Below are 17,102 nucleotides of genomic sequence, written 5' to 3'. Positions count from 1 at the left end.
CTTTGGAAGGCAAGGGTCTCTTGGGAAGGGCTTTTCTGCGACTTTGGTCAAAGTCGCAAACGACTGCTAACAGTGACGATACATGGAGGAATGCTATCGAGAGGTCTGTGAATCACAGGCAAGCAGAAGCATGGCTTCGTCGCCATTCAAGAGGAGGGGAATCCCGGCAGCCCCGTTTGTCCACAATGTGCAGACCTACTTGTCTCAGTCTGGACTAGATCCGAACGTGGGCCTCACTAGCCTTCAAGAGAGGGGCATGGCGGGGTCACTACATAAATCTTTTGGGAACGTCGTTGGCAACCCATTATTCAATGGTTTATCAGCTCAATACACACATCAAAATCACCATGGCGTCTGGGGAAGGAGTCAAAGTGGAGGTGGAGGAGGTGGAGGAGGCGAATAGGCCTTGGGAAATGGACCAATCAACATGGGAGGCCCTTCGGAACCACTGGGAAGAAGCAGTGGAGGCAGCCCCTACCTCCAAAGGGAGAGCCTCAAAGAAGCTGAGAGGTTTGACAACCATGCAGCTTCTGGAGGTCAGCAGAGCTTTCCTCAACGAAGAGAACATCAAGCTGAGGGTGGACCACAAAAAGGGCAATCTGACACCAACGGCATCCCCAAAGCGGGCCAAACTCCCAGTAACTCAGAAACAGACTCCACCACCACATCAGGTAACAAAGTACCTCTTTTGCTTCCAGCAGGTGAGTTAAAAAAATGCAACTTGTCGTATCAATCTAAGGCTCTAATAGGATTATGTCATGGTGCTGGAATTTCTAAGGACATGGGTACGAGCCAACTGGGAACCAATTGGGGCTAAACCAATAGTCATGCAATATCTCCCAAATAGTTATTTCTTCTTCTTGTTTGAGAATGAACAAGCTGCCCTGACCATCTTGAGCTATGGGCAACGGATGCTCAAAAGCTCACCGTTATCTCTGTTCAAATGGGCCCCGGAATTCGACTCTACATGCCCAAAGCCTACTTGTATACCTGTGTGGGTAGAGTTTCCCAATCTTCCACTAAATTTGTACCCATTCCTTAAGATGTTATCATCCCCAATAGGCAGACTTCTGGGACAAAGACCATACACGGACATCAATCCTAGATGGCATCCCCAACTGTTGATAGAAGTAGATCTCAGTAAAAAACTTGTAGAATCTTTGTTAATCTCTGACTCGGAGGGAAATTTTCTAAAGGACTAGGCAGTCCTCTATAAAAATCTTCCCAATGCATGTTTTAAATGTCTCAAAACAGGGCATTTTATTAGAAATTGCCCAGAATGGAAAAATAAGGAAAAGTCAGAGCCCCAAAAGGAACAAACCCCTCCTCAAACTGAGAAAGCCCAGGATGATGGCTTTCAGACAGTAAATAGGAAGGGGAAAAACAAGAATCAATCAGCCCATAAAAACAATAACCCAACAAAGAGTAAAAACAATAATGCTGTAATATTCCCACTCGTGAATATTGATTTCCCGCACACTGCGTAAACCTCATGCAAAGGTTATCTTTCATATTGGAATTGCCGGCAGTGTAATCTGTAACCTGCACGCGAGAAATCGAGACCTCCGCATTGGCAAAGCAAGCCCGAGGGTTCAAATCCGCAATTCACACGTAAACACCCTCTTGGGAGGGGCAAAATGGATATTATTAAAGCAAATTTTTTTATATTTATCCCTTTCCCCCAGCTGATGCACGGCTGGAGGAGAGGGAGTGTGGGGGGATGGGCTTGGTGGAGTTGTGGGCTGCATGAGGAGGGGGGAAGCCATGCAGTGGCCACGTGGTGGAGCTCTCCTCTCCCCCCCCCTTGTCCTATAAATACACCCTCTAAGGTGTGAAGGGGGGATGGGGGACGAACAGCTGCTGCCATCGCCGTGCTGAGGAGAGAAGAGGGAGAGTAGGGCACATTAGGGAGAAGGTTGCCGAATGGGATAATCGAAGGGGGAGGAGTAGACGTTCAGAGAGAGAAGTGGAGGCTGCGCTGAGGAAGGACAAGGAGGAGAACGCCCCCGTGGCCGCCGTGCTGGAGACGTCGCCGCCAGGTTGTCCGCCGCCACTCCCAGGGCCGCCGACTGTTGCTGCCTATAGTGCCGCTGCTGCCGCCATTTTCCCCCCTGCCATTGTCCTCATAATCCCCTCCCTTCATCAACGGAAACATCTACCCAATCATTGGCCTCCTTTCTTCCACGTCGGGCCTGCTCAAATTCAGAAGCTTCCTAGAAGCTTCTCTAAGAAGCTTCTAAAGGATAAGGCCTTTGGGCCTTGTTCCTGCGTGCCTTCAGGTTTTTAAACCGGGCTCATAAAGCTCCTTCCCACAAGCCTTCCCATAAGCCCCAATCCCACAAGCTCCCGGGTCTTCAAAGATCCGATTTTCGGTGAAGGAATCTCCTGCGTACAAGGGAGAAGGCACATCTCAAGGCTGTTCGGAGAAAGCGTAGAAGCGAGGGTAATCCGCAGAGTCTGTGATCACGCCTACGATGGCCCCCAAGAAGTCGCAAGGCGTGCCTGCGGGAGGTTCTTCTCCTAGCATTCACGTGGACATCTCCCCGAGCCCACAAACCCAGGTTTTTTACTATTGTGATTTCATACAAAAGTAATGCGTTAAGCATGATAACTTCATGGATTAGGAAGCACCCGTGCATGTTCAAATTCACCTAGCCTAGTTAAATGCAATTGGGAAAATTGGTATTTTCAATGCAATAAACGCAAATTGTCTATCCATCTTACAACCTTAATAGTATGTTGCCTTGTCGTGCTTTTCAAAGTGACGAGCCTAGAACACCTGTTGCCTATCATTATAAGGTTGGAATTGTTAAAGTGCACCGTTGACTAGACATGGAGAGATTAAGCGTATGTTGTATTTTTAGGCAGCATCTTCCTTGTAATGATTCATGAGGAAAAGTTAACACCCATAAGTTGTTATCCGAAAAGAAATAGAAGAGCACGAAATTGATCTTATGGACTTGCAAGTGGCATGTAAAATGGATTAAGTTAACACTAGCTTTAGTTTTGTATGAACTTCATTAACTTCATTGTAGCTAGGAGAAAGTTGCGTGTTGCATAGTCGTCATAAAAAAATTTCATTCATCAGGAGCCGTATTTCTCATTTAGATCTAGTTTATTATCTCTAGGAAAGGTTCATCCTTGTCGCAAGACAAGTATATTGAATTGTCTAAATCACCTAACCCACAAGGGATTCATATAGGCATGATTCAGTCGATATGATAAATATCCCAAGTGCTAACTAGGGTTTAGCGCGTTAAGGATTCGACCTAGTTTTGCACTTGTTGCCAAGTAAAGGGAAGTTAGGTATTTGCTGGAAGCAAATGATCAATCAATAAATTAAAGCGACATGGTCGCCGGGATTTACTGTTAATAAAACCTAAGGTATTGGTTAAGTTGGGTTAACAGGGTATGGCCCTAACCCAAGGACAAAAGGGTGAACAAATAAACCCTTGGGGATCTTGCCAAGTCGCAATTAATCCCGGATCGAACGCTGGATGCATTCGGAAAGAAGGATTCACTCCTTGACAGTTGGCCAAATAAACGACCACTGGAATTGATTGTGCTTGTAACAGTTTAGAAAGCACTGTTTGCATTGTTTGCTCAAAGAACTAAAGGATGAAATGATATCTAATGCTTCAGGTTGAAGGCCTGAAGGGAGAGGCAGCTTCAGTTACCCCCGACTGCCTGTCTGACCCTAACCAAGGGGGTTGTTGACCGCGCCGGGAACGTGGACCGAACCCGCCGCGAGAGGTCTTTCCGTTGAGCTCTACTTGGAGCAGGAGGACGCTTGGGTGCCAGGGGGGGCTCTGGCTGTAAATCCCTCGCCTTCCGGGTCCTGCACAAGAGGCTAACGTGACTCGGGATTGGATCTCGAGGCCCGCATACTAGTCTACGGGCAGAAGCTTGGAATAGTGATCCCTAGCGGATTACTGGATAGCCTTCGGGCAGATTATGGACAAGCCTACGGGCGGAACTCCTTGTATTTCAAAGATAAAATGATGAAATGATAATAAAGAATTTGGCTGATATTGCTTTTCTATGTCATGTGATAAGATTACGTGAAGGAACCATTGCTTAACAGGAGTAATTAAAGAAGCTGATTGCTATATGTCAAATTAATGTGTTAGATAATTACATAACTAAAATAAACTGAGGAAAGTGTGGAGGATGGGCCATGGGTCCGTCTTACGGTTGGGTGGTCCCGGTTAGCCGGGAACTTTTCTCAAAAATCTCGAAGAACAGCGGGATGATCATCATTATCAAAACGAATAATGAGAGCGATGACCTAGAGTTACGTCTTACCCGATTTACGGAATGGGACTATGCCTCTTGGTAGAGAGGTTGAGTTTTGCATCCCTCTCGTTTCCCATTCTCCTTGAACCAAGTGCAGCGTGAATCCGCTTCGGACCTGGCGTTTCTACGTAAAGTAGTTCACTTGGGTCTGACGCTAGTTGCTGTTAGCTAATGACCAAACAGGAAAACCCAAATTTCGGTCGATCCTAAGTGGGAAACGGCCAGGATACTTCCGCTACGTGGCAGACACGGGAAGACCTAGATTGCAAAACCCGTAACATTCCATGGGAGTGCCGGGCGGAGTTTTCTAGACATCCTTTCCGATGGACTGCTAAGACGTGTCCTGGATGATTCTAGTGGACACGTTACAAATGCCAATAGATTTTCAACACTTCTAATGAATATAGAGGAGAAGCCCACTAGTACATTTGAGAAATGAGAATCTAGTAAAGATAAGGAGGGTAAACCCACAGAATCTGATAATGATGATGTGATTATTGAAGAGACTCAAATGGAGGCCAATGATGAAGGGAAAAATAGGGAGAACCCCATCATAGACCTCAGCACTCAGGATGACACTGAACTGACTCAGGTTGAAGAGGAGGAGCTACCAAATGGGGGAGACATTCCCCTAAGTCCCCCTTTAGGGGAAAGCCCAAGAAAAGATGGAACTGGGGCACAAAACTCTAAAAGAAGATACTCTAGAGTAGGGTAGAGTGCTAGTAATCCATTTGGTCAGGGTAAAGAAGCTAGTAAGAAGGGAAAATCTAAAAAGAACTAGATTTATGATGATGAACAAACTGAAAATTATTTCTTATAACACAAAAGGGCTGACAGACCCTAAAAGGGCATTAATCATCAGGGAATGGCTTAAAACTAATGCCATTGCCCCTGATATAATATGCCTATAAGAGATTAAAGTCACTGAAAACCCCCTACTTAAGAACTTAGATAGAGTATCAAGAGAACACATATGGTTCACAACCAAACACACAAATAGGAGAGGGGGAGCCTGCATAGGAATCTCATCAAAGCTGAATGACAAATTGCTCAAAGTCACTCATGATGATAATGCTAACTGGGTTGCAGTGCACTTCAAGGATAAAGATGAGTTTGCAATTGTGTCTATCTATGCACCTAATTCCTCTATGGAGAGAGCTAGAGTTTGGGATACCTTACAGGTAATCAGCTATCCCATCATTTTGGCTGGAGATTTCAACATGGTGGAAACCTCCAAAGATAGGTATTTGGAAAAAGGACATAGTATTTCAGGTAAGGAAAAAGATAAATGGTTAATTACTAAAGTATTTCATGGTCTTACTGATGTCAGTGAGGATTTGGGGTTCACTTGGGGAAATAATCAAAGTGACTATCACTTAAGAAAGGCAAGGCTTGACAGGTTTTATGTTTCAGCAGGGCTATTGGCCTCATATGTCAATTGTAGGTCCAAAGTCCTAGATAATATTGTGTTGTCAGACCATAAACCCATTCAACTTGTCCTTTCAAATTCTGGGCATACCATTAAGGCTGGGTGGTTTCATACAGACCCTAGGCTTTTCAAGAACCAGAATGTAAGAGACACTCTTTGCATGATATGATCTCTATCCTTTCAACAAGAATGGTCACCTGCCCAAGCTTGGACTAGAGCCATTAGAGACACCCAACAATACCTTAAAGAGGTTAAGTTACAGCAAGTTAAAAGTACATGGATTAGTAGAGCAAGAAAATATGTTGAATGTCAAACACTTGAAATAAGGGTTGACCAAGGGGATACATACCTTCAGCCTCAGCTTCTTTAAAGAATTCAAAGACTTCCTTATTCATCCTTTACTAAAAGTCTGGAGAGAGTCTCTCAAGCATGGGGCTTTGCCACATATTATAAATGGAGTAGTAAAACTAGTACATAAAAGAGACGAGAAGGAAAGCCTAACTAATTGGAGACCCATTACTTGCTTGACCTCAGCTTATAAAGTATTTGCAAAAACTCTAGCTAGAAGATTATCAAACCATCTAGATAAGTGGATCAGAAAGGAACAAAAAGGTTTTATAAAAGGAAGATTTATACTTGATGCTATCATTGCCCTTTGGGAAGGCATTGAGCATGCTCAGAAAGAAAACCAGGATTTTGTCTTCTTCAAAATTGATTTTGATAAGGCATATGACAGGTTAGAATGGGATTTCATACTATAGTCCCTTCAAGATATGGGACTTGATAAGAGGTTTATTAAATTTGTTAGCACCCTGTTTGGCAATCCATCCGCAAGGATTGCAGTCAATGGACAAATGACAGACTCTTTTCCTCTTAGAAGATCCATTAGGTAAGGCTGCCCCCTGGCTCCACTCCTGTTTGCCATTAGTGCAGACTCTCTAGGGTGGTTAATACAAGATGGAGTTGATAAAGGTAATATTCAAGGAATCAAACTTCCAAATAAAAAGGATATGGTACTTAATCAGTTTGCTGATGATACAAACAGCACAATCAACAATGATCCTGTTTCCCTTGTTGCATTTTGGCAATGCCTACAAATTTTATGTAGAGCTTCAAGGTCAGTCATAAATCCTCAAAAGACAGGAATTAAAACCCTGATAAGTCCCTCTCCCAGGTGGCTGATAGAAGCTGGTTGCAAAGAAATAGAATCTAGTAAAGTTTTCAAGTTGCTAGGTATTCTTATGGGCTTTGATGTGACTATGAACCAAAGGTGGGACTGGGTGATAGATAAAATAAACAAAAAATTTGAGAAATGGAAGGGCTGTCAGCTCAATATGGCAGGAAGAGTGCTTGTGCTGAAACACATTCTTATCCCTTCAACAATATATTTTCTTGCATGCTGGAAACCCTCAAAGACAGGGATGAAACAACTTGAGAGGTTGGGCAAAAATTTATTATGGAGTGGGGATGGGGATAAATTCAAGGTACCTAAAGTGTCTTGGAAGATATGTACAACACCCAAAAAGTTGGGAGGGCTAGGTCTTCCTAATCTTCATAGCCTGGCTGAAAAGCTAGCGGCTAAGTGGATTGCAAGAAACCTGAACAGAGAGGAGGAAGATTGGATCAACCTTCTGCATGCAACAACCAAACATTTCTAAGTGTCAATATGCTCCAAGTGGAAGGGACTTGATCCTCTAACAGTAGCAATAAGCCCTGTTAATATAAAAACCACAAATTGTTATCAACTAGCCAAAGGAATTTGGGAAGCCTGGTTCAAATACAAGGGTCTTCTTAGGCCTTCTTCCCAAATCAATCTCACACTCCCTTGGAGCTCCAGAGATTCTATTGAAGTGGCACCCCACGAAGATCACTTGGAAAGAATTATTGTTAGGGGAAATTTATGGTTTACCCCCCCCCCCCCCCCCATCTGGAATTGGCTGAGAAGCCTTTATTTATGGAACATATGGATATGCAGGAATAAAATGGTATTTGAAAAGCAATTTGCTGATCCTCTCTGGGGTTTTATGTCTGCTGTGTTTTTGCAGGATGAAAATGATGCAAAGAAGATCATTCAACAATGTGAAGACATCAAGAAAGAAGATCAAGAGATGCAGGTGGCAGCCATGCTTGCAGAAATTAAAAAAAAGGCTGCAGAGTAGAATCATGAAGAATGAAGAGAAGACACCTTCTCTAGGGACTGCAGTAATAGAACTAAGTTTAGGAAAATAGAAGAAAAGCTAGCTCATGCTTTTTTGGACTTGTTCAATGATAAAGATATGGTCTTTTTTTATCCAGGTTGCTCCCCTGTAATGGAGCCTGATCTGCTACATATCTTGTAAATTTTCCTTTTAATACATACTTAAAGCTTCCTACTAATTTAAAAAAAAAGTTACCTCCGTGAGTTTCTCGGGATCTACGGTCCAATAGCCTTGAATTCCCTACTTTACACTTTTCCAAAGGTTTGGCTCAAAGCACTCTCCATTGTACATCTGTGTCATAAACATCAATTTTACTTTCCGCTAAAGGCTTTTCATTCTTTCTTCGGTTTTCATTACCTTAATATAGTTTTAAAATAAACATTTTAAACATATCCTCTAACAATAATGTTATTCTTAGAGGAGGAGCAAGCTGAATCTACCTGCATGATGGGTGGATTATTACTCATTAGGGGCTTTAACTACCCATTAAGAACATTTAGTTGGTGGACTAGCCACGTCAAGGGAGCCACACTTGACCCCTCCTATGCAAGCATTGCGGGAAAACAATCGCTCCTTGAATGAGTTAGATGATGGAGTTAATAAGACTCAAGAAAGCAAGTTGGCTCGTAATGATGGTAATATGGGCCTTGATTTCCTTAGTGCTACTAGGCATGCAACAGTGGATATGCAAAAGGTGGAAAAAGTCCTACATGAGAGCATCAAGTCTTTCATGGAGAAGAGGAAAACAACAGTAATGAAGTCTAAGGCAAAGGTACTCTAGGCATTTGATAGTAGGCTTCTTAGCATGTGGACTATTTCTCCTCCTCATGGGAAGGATACCAAGTGAAGATGAGTTCCATCGATGGTTCGTGCAAATGCTAATACAATATGTATTCATGGGTAAGCGCTTCTATTCATCTTGGCTAGCAGCTAGCAAGAAAGGGATTGATATTCTCCCTTGAGAATGACACTCTACAACATGACTGTCCAATCTAGATCACTTGGTCACCACGATTCTGTCTTGATAACAACATCCTAATCACCACAATTCTCTCTTAACAATGACACCCCATTGCACGAATGTCCAACCTTGATTACCTTCCCAAGAGTACCCAACTAGATGGATGGGGGAGATGGGGGTGTTGGGGGCTGAAGCTCTTGATAAAGCTATTTACACTCTTGCACCCACAAATGGAATGCTGCATCAAGAAAAGAAGGTGTGTATACGTTGGGACGGAAGGAAGAAAACCCTAAATTATTTGGAAGTCTTTAATCCCCATGGATCGAGAGGCATTCAAGGTATGTGTGTTATTTCCCAACCATTATGCTAGGGATTGCTAGGCAAGAACTAATCTAAAGGACTTGAGAACGAAAGCAATTAGAAGGCTAACGACCATGACAAGGACAATCAAGGTAAACAAAGTACTACAGATGTGGTGCATAGCAAGCAAGCTAAGGAGAAAGGGCAAGAGAGCTAATCATAGTAGTAAGAGATTCCAAATCCTCCCAAGGGCCAATGAGAGGAAGAGAGGGATAAGCAAGGGGGCAAGCACATATCAGGGTTTGGTAAGGAAAACATGACTCTATTTGAGAGGATAAGAAAGACATCCAAATCTACAAGTCACATTTCTTGTAAAATGTTGGATAGGTCGCCTCTTCAATGGGAAGAATATCTATACTCCCCTAGTAGCCAATGTGAAGGATATGAGTTATCGGATCATGACATTTGTCCAATCTATGGATAGGATGACCAGGTAGATGAAACTTATTTCATGGAATGTTAGGGGCGTTTGAAACTCACTTGAAACTCATAGAGAATGATGTACATACATTGGAGTTCCCTAACTATGTGGATTTCCATTCATCAAGAGGTAGAGGATAGGAAGGTGGCTAAGGGCTAAACATGAACTGAGTTTAGCTGAAGAGAAAGAGGCCTCTAGTATTCAACTCTTTACTAGGCATTGGTGTTGGCACAAGATTGGATAGAATGTATACCAATCAACAATAGTGGTGGGTTATACCAAAACTTGGACTCAAAAACTTAACAAAATACCTCGACTCTTATCAAAACCCTATCCAAAATACTCTACTAATTATTGTCTCCCATCAATCTAATCATGGCTCCTCTCATTTTATATTTAATAACTCTTTTTTAAGAAATGAAATATTCGTTAGACAGAAAAGATAGTTGGAGGCCTACTGGTATAGAGAACTTTGACCTAATAATGAAAGTCAAGGAGGGCATCGAGCAATGACTCTTTCTTGAAAACATGCTACATGGTCTAAATGGTCTAAGTACACTCATAACAAATAGTCATATCTTTTCATATTTGCCACTTGACAATGCATCTATAATCACAATGTACTCAATGTATTCACAATGGTTCTCAATGATAGGAATATAATGCAATTCTTTGTTCCTATTCTAATGTCTTTATGTTTATCATTTCTATGTACAATATGCTAAGCCCGAGATAGTCACTCATGAATACGTATGTATCACGTGAGTTTAAAATAAGGGATTTTTAAAACACCATTTTTATATATTTTTTACATACAGAAGGGTATCATATAAAGGGGTTACTTATAGATTAAATAAAAAAGGATTGAGTTTTATTCAAGAAAAATTCACAGATAATGATATTTATAAATAGGCCTTGAATGCACATGATATAGAGAATACATATATAGCAAATTTCCCAAGATGCTAAGTATACCACTATGATCTGATCTTTCTATTCTGCATTCGATATGGAACAGTTGGTAGATAATGTTTCTTGGTTTTTCTCATATTCGATTACACTTGGTGACTAGGATGATCCTACTCTCAATGAGCTCTCAACCATGGATATGCATGCATACACGATCTTAGGGCATGTTTTCTCTTATGCTAACTCCCATCTATTGTTGGTGCAAAGGGTGTGAGTGGTGGTGCTCGATGTTTTGGAGCTTGCAACACCTTCGACTCGCACTTTGGATTTTGATGGAGCTTTTGGGTATTCATAGCATCCTTCTTTGTGCTTGTAGCATCCCCATCATTCATGCGGTTAGTCCAAAGTAACCAATCTCCCTAGCAGTGGAAGGGCAAGAAGCGAGTTTTTTCAGCAAGCTTTTGAGTGAGTTTTTTTTTGGCAACCCCTCTATTCTTATTCCACATAGTTTACTTATTCCACCCTTAGATGTACCCACCTCCACTTCCACTTCCACCACCACCACCATCACTATCTTTACCACCATCTTCACACACACACACACTCTCTCTCTCTCTCTCAACCTAAAAATAATTCATGCTAGCACTCTAGATTGATAGAATTTGTATTATAGTATATTATAAAAGGTGTTTCAATAAATAGCTCTCTCTCTCTCTCTCTCTCTCTCTCTCTCTCTCTCTCTCTCTCTCTCTCTCTCTCTCTCTCTCTCTCTCTCTCTCTCTCTCTCTCAATCTAAAAATAATTCATGCTAGCACTCTAGATTGATAGAATCTGTATTATAGTATATTATAAAAGGTGTTTCAATAAATAGTTCTCTCTCTCTCTCTCTCTCTCTCTCTCTCTCTCTCTCTCTCTCTCTCTCTCTCTCTCTCTCTCTCTCTCTCTCTCTCTCTCTCTCGTTTGCAATATAAAAATATTTGTATGAGTACGCAGGTTTGACAGAACTTGTTTTACATTGGATTATGACATGTGTCACAATAAATTCACTTTTTACATGTAAATGATTCTCTCTCTCTCTCTCTCTCTCTCTCTCTCTCTCTCTCTCTCTCTCTCTCTCTCTCTCTCTCTCTCTCTCTCTCTCTTTCTCTCTCTCTCTCTCTCTCTCTCTCTCTCTCTCTCTCTCTCTCTCTCTCTCTCTCTCTCTCTCTCTCTCTCTCTCTCTCTCTCTCTCATTTGCAATATAAAAATATTTGTATGAGTACGCAGGTTTGACAGAACTTGTTTTACATTGGATTATGACATGTGTCACAATAAATTCACTTTTTACATGTAAATGGTTCTCTCTCTCTCTCTCTCTCTCTCTCTCTCTCTCTCTCTCTCTCTCTCTCTCTCTCTCTCTCTCTCTCTCTCTCTCTCTCTCTCTCTCTCTCTCTCTCTCTCTCTCTCTCTCTCTCTCTCTCTCTCTCTCAATACAAAATAATTTTTGCAAGCAATCCAAATCTACATTTGTATTACATTAACCTTGGCAAGAGTACTACTGTTCCACAAACTGACAGACAATGATAGTAAATGATTATCATTATTTTGATCGTAGCTAACCAATCGAGGTATGTTCGTATTTTCTCAATAAGATAAATTACATTTGCTCTAAGAATTAGCAAAGTATTTGCTTTGCTAGTCACAGTATGGGTGATGTTGGGAAAGTTCTTCTCTTTCTAAATATGGTATGTAAGTTTCTCTTCAGTAAGCACGGATTGGTGTATAAACATGTCCACATTTTCATCCATTCTAAACACTCACTAAATATTTTTCTTTATATATGGCTCTCGCAACCTCATTAAACATTGGTTAGAAAGTAAAAATTCATTATTAAAGCTTGTATACATTTGTGGATTATTTATTTCTTTATATATGGCTCTAGCAACCTCATTAGACATTGGTTAGAAAGTAAAAACTCATTATTAAACTTTTCAACTTTATATACAAAACCCTAAATTCCTTTTGGGGGATCATCCCCTTATCCCCTTTTTTACATAGCCTAGGCCATTTTTTCCATTGTCCTCCTATCGTCTTAGCTTCCTTCCTATTGTCCATCTACCTTTACAATTTGCACGCTAGTGCTCTTTAAATAAATCATAGTGCGCCTTGCGCTCTTTTACAAAAGTATTGACTCGCGCTTTTTCTTGTGCGCCTCTCTCCTTGATTTGGGACTTTTTTGCACTTCTTGCGTTTCCAGATTTTTCTTGGCACACCTTCGTCTTCCGTTTCACTTTTGCCTAGGTCTTGTCTTCTACTTTAGATTTTTCGGATTTTCCACCTTGTTCATCTAAGGGTTAACATTAGCCCCCTCCTAGACAAGTGTCAGTTCCATGGCACTCGTTGTCATAGGTAGTAGGCTTGGCATGCAGCACTGAAGACATGGGTGGAAGGGACTGTTGTGGTTTGCCTTGGAGGAGTTTTGGTGGTGGTGTAGATGAAGGTCATTTGGGGCACATTGTTGGCCTGGTTGGCTAGTGATAGGGTTGCTGGAGTTAGTGATAGGGTTGTTCTTTGTTGGGAATTACACTCACAGCTAGCACAAGTGCTGGTTTTTTGGGATTCTGCGCATGACCATTCTTTGGTGGACTTACATGATGATAAGGGACAAGAGTTCAGAGTTGAGTGTTGATGAAGAGCTGACTTTACTTTCATTGGAGTCTTCAATACCTGCAATTGAAAACTTCTCAGATGGTCTCTCCCTAGGGATTAGTGCTAGTCTTCTTATCGTGCACAAGACATAGTTTGATTAGTTTGGGAGACAAGTCCGAGCCGAGAGTATTGTCCTGCACTTGAGGACCCAAACTGTACATAGATTGTGGAGTAGATATTATGTGAGTGCACGTGCATACTTAAATATTAAGTAGTTAGAAGACTGATGGTCTGGTTCCTCATAGCAATGGGTGGATAAAGCAAGGGTTCGATGGGGTGGGAAAAATTGTTGATGTTGAGGAGAAGTACACTTGAAGGCTTCTTGAGACATCATTTGTGATTTTGACAACATGATATAGCATAATTGAGCTCATTGATACCTTAGCTTTGGTAGCTAGTGGCTACTTGTAATGTTTGAAGAGTACGATGTACTTTCCATGGTCTTTCATACCTTGCTTACCACTATTGATTGTGATGGTACTGAGATGGAGCGAGAAAAAGAATTGTGCAAATGGTTCAGGGTGTCAGGTTGACGAGCTCCCTAGGTATGTCCTGTTGATGTGCCTTGAACAATTGTGTGGGATGTGTAAAGGGCTGGGGGAGTAGGGATAGAGCCAACCAACCAAGGTCACTGGATGTACCTAATTTGAGGACCCCTAGGTGCTATGATGTGATCGTGGGTGTTTTTTCTTTTCTTTTCTTTTCTTTTCTTTTCTTTTTGTTTTCTCTTCTTTTTTTTTCTTTTTTTTGGATAAGATGAATACAACCATTGCAATATGTTGAGGCTATCAACCTTTCATTTGGACTTGACAAATGTCAAGATCCAAAGGTTGTGAAAAATGGATATTACAAGGATGATTGTGTTACTAGCCTTGATGCTAGAGGAATAGTTGTTGAGATGAAGAGATACACTTGAGATTTTGCAAACCTCTTTGTAACATGTGAGACATCAGAACAATTAAGGTAGCAACTACAGTGAGCTATGCATGGACAAGGGATAGAGTATCTAGCAAATTGAATCTTGGTAGACAAAGAAACGTTTCTCATTATTGAGGGCATGGCTCCTACCCGGATGTAGAGTTTGGCCAAGAAAGAAAGAGTAGCCAATGATTATGCTTTGGGCCATGCTCAAATGCACTGTGTGCTTTCTGCAGGGTTGATTTTCTCTTCGTGCAGGGCTTTCATCCATGGCTCTTTGTTGTTGGTATTTCTGTTGTTTTCTCCATAATGGTTCTTTGTGGGGTTGGCGTTCTTCAAGTGACTTGGACATTGAGCGCTTTGGTACAAAGATCTGTGCCATCCTGTATTCACTTGGCAACTTGTGAGAGTACATGCAAGTCATATGCTTCAACCATAATGACCAGGTGTAGCTCAAAAAGACATCACTTATCTAAATCCCATAGTGTTGATTTCGATGCATATCACCTGCGCTTGATTATCATTCCTTGTGTGTGTGCTGACTTTGCTTCTTTTGGTATTATTTATACATAGCCATCACAAAACACATTGTTTAGTTATATACATGTTTATAAATCTATGTCACTTCATGAGGATAAAAGCCAATTGTGAAACTCAGGATTGTACTGAAGTGTGGCACACGCACCCAATAATCGTGGCCGCCTACTCAATAACAATAGATATTTTGCAACATTGAGTAGCATGGTATCTTGTCTGAGTCTACTTACAACATGTAGCTCCTCCTCAGTGAGAATTTTATCAATCAGAGAGTTCTCTTGGCTAGTTCCAACTAAGTTCATACCCCGAACAACAGTCAGTACTTTAAAGGAAGTTGGCGCCACATAGGTCGGGTCTCTTTGAGACCACCATTTGACTAGTCGCTCCTCTAAGACTGTCATAATCTTGGCTCCAAGTTCGGCCATTGTAGCACGGTTTTCAAACCAATGTTTTTCAAATTGACTTTGACCCTCTGACTGTTGCTTTAGTTGCTCTATCTTTAAGAGGTTTAGTTGGCAAAGCGCTTCGTTGAATGTCACAGTTAGGATAGTTCATCGGCTTCCTTATCAGAGATGAGTTGCATGCGTTCATGTAGGAGCTTGTCATAGTGCTCATTAAGATATTCTTGCTCTTCCCAAGATAGCGGATATAACAAATATTCCTCAAGCTACTCCCTAGGGAATGTGCCCATGTCTGCAAGGATGTAGGCACGTGTGAATAATTTGAGTTTAGTGTCCAACTCAGTCAAGCACTCTCTGACACTTCTATGTTCGGCGAGGGCTTACTCGATTGCTATCTCATGCAAGGTTCTAGGAGTTTCCCTTCAGCATAGTTGGAGGAGAGCAGGATTGGTCATTGCTAGGATTGCTCATGTCCTCGGGATTTTCATGTTTCTTCTCCTGACGCTTTGTTGCTATTGTGTCATGGTTCACCTCGAATGTGGCTGGTATAGGTTTGTCAACTTGTTGTGATAGTGTTGTATCCATTCTTGATTGGTCAATGTAAGTTCTGTTGTTGGTGAATTGAGTGTTGCAAGCAGTCGTTGATGGTAATGGTTGATTTGACTTATTAGAACACACGGATGTGTTTGAGGTTTCATCGCTATTAGGAGAGATGGCAATGGGTTCATTTGTGGGTGGACTCGATGCTTTATTCCTAAGCTCTTCAGCACTCTTGGTCTCAATCTTCTTAGCATCTACAACCACTTGTAACTGCCATTTTTTTGTTGTTTTCTCCTCTTTTTCTTGGATAATTGAGGTGTATCCTTTAAGGACTCAGGACCCTAAACTAGGTCAACCGTTGATATACTTGGTTAGGCCTCACCATTCTCTTTTTCTGGCATGTCCTTATGGAATATAGCCACAGCCTGTTGAACAACCTCGCTAGGTTGTGAGGGTACAATTGCCTCTCTTTTTGGAGAGTCTAGCTCTTCAGCTGATTTCCCTTCAATTAGCTCCTCATCCGATTGCATTGGCAGTTGCTCCTAGTCGGGCGTTTGCTCTAGACTCTTGTCCTTACCCATTGGAACATGCCCCCATTTCTTCTTATCAGAGCGGATGTCGTGTTTAGAGCTGTTTTTCTCTTGCTCTAGAGGTTTGAGTGATTCTAGTGTAGAACCAAGAGACGGTTTAGGATTCATGTCATATATGCTTGGATGAAACCAACTGAAGAAGTCAAGGTTCTATTGATGGGAAGCATAGAGATCTAGGATTGCAAGGTCTTGAGTGAGACAGAAGACATATGCACTAACATCAAGTACCATGCTCCCTACTCCTAGCCTGCTAGCCACATGTAGATTTTCTTCTAAAAGCAGTTTATCGTACAAGGGATGTTTTTGGATGGTGGCAGAAAGTTGGACCTCATGGACCATTGCCAACACTCGTAATGAGGTTGGAGCAACATACATGGGATCATATCTTGATGTCCAAAGGGCTTTCCTTTGCTTAGCGAGTGTCATTAATCGGTGGCCAATTTTGGCTGCCAAACTTTGGTTGCATTACCATTTCTGCACAAAGTGACCTTGTCCTTTCCCCTTTCGTTTGATTGCTTCAAGCTTTTCCTTGTTTGTCTCACAATGAGCAGTATAGAGTGAGGGTATCAAGTGCAATTCTCCAGCTGTGGCTTTTGGGATGTCCTTTATGACTTCTTCAGCAACAGCTACATAACAGGAGCAAACATGTTGTTTTGGCTATGAGCTTTGTGTGCTCTCGTGTTGGCCTTCCAATGTCCACATGGATGTATATACGTGTGATGGCTGTCAGCTTGTGATCAAGCTTCATCATGCACTTCATCTCTGGTTCATTGGTCAGATGCGCCATCTCATTGGCCAAATCTTCGAGAGATTTCTTCTCAAGCCTAGGCTTTAGGTGCTTCAGAAGTGTTGGA

The 17,102-nt window shown here is 41.8% G+C and overlaps 1 protein-coding gene across 1 annotated transcript; it reads left to right on the top strand.

Annotated features, from left to right (window-relative positions):
• Positions 1-218: 218 nt before the first annotated feature.
• LOC148031286 (uncharacterized) lies at positions 219-8,115 on the top strand. The gene is made up of 2 exons (XM_087684808.1): positions 219-671; positions 7,771-8,115. Exons 1-2 carry the CDS (start codon positions 312-314, stop codon positions 7,882-7,884), a joined length of 474 nt encoding a protein of 157 aa, XP_087540934.1. The 5' UTR covers positions 219-311; the 3' UTR covers positions 7,885-8,115.
• The last annotated feature ends 8,987 nt before the right edge of the window (positions 8,116-17,102 follow it).

This window comes from Lygodium microphyllum, chromosome 9, assembly GCF_053477565.2.
Source record: "Lygodium microphyllum isolate KBCC chromosome 9, Lygodium_microphyllum_v1.1.10, whole genome shotgun sequence".
In the NCBI taxonomy this organism is placed as follows: domain Eukaryota; kingdom Viridiplantae; phylum Streptophyta; class Polypodiopsida; order Schizaeales; family Lygodiaceae; genus Lygodium; species Lygodium microphyllum.
The sequence above is the reverse complement of the archived record's forward strand: the minus strand, read 5'-3'. Positions and strand labels throughout refer to the sequence as shown.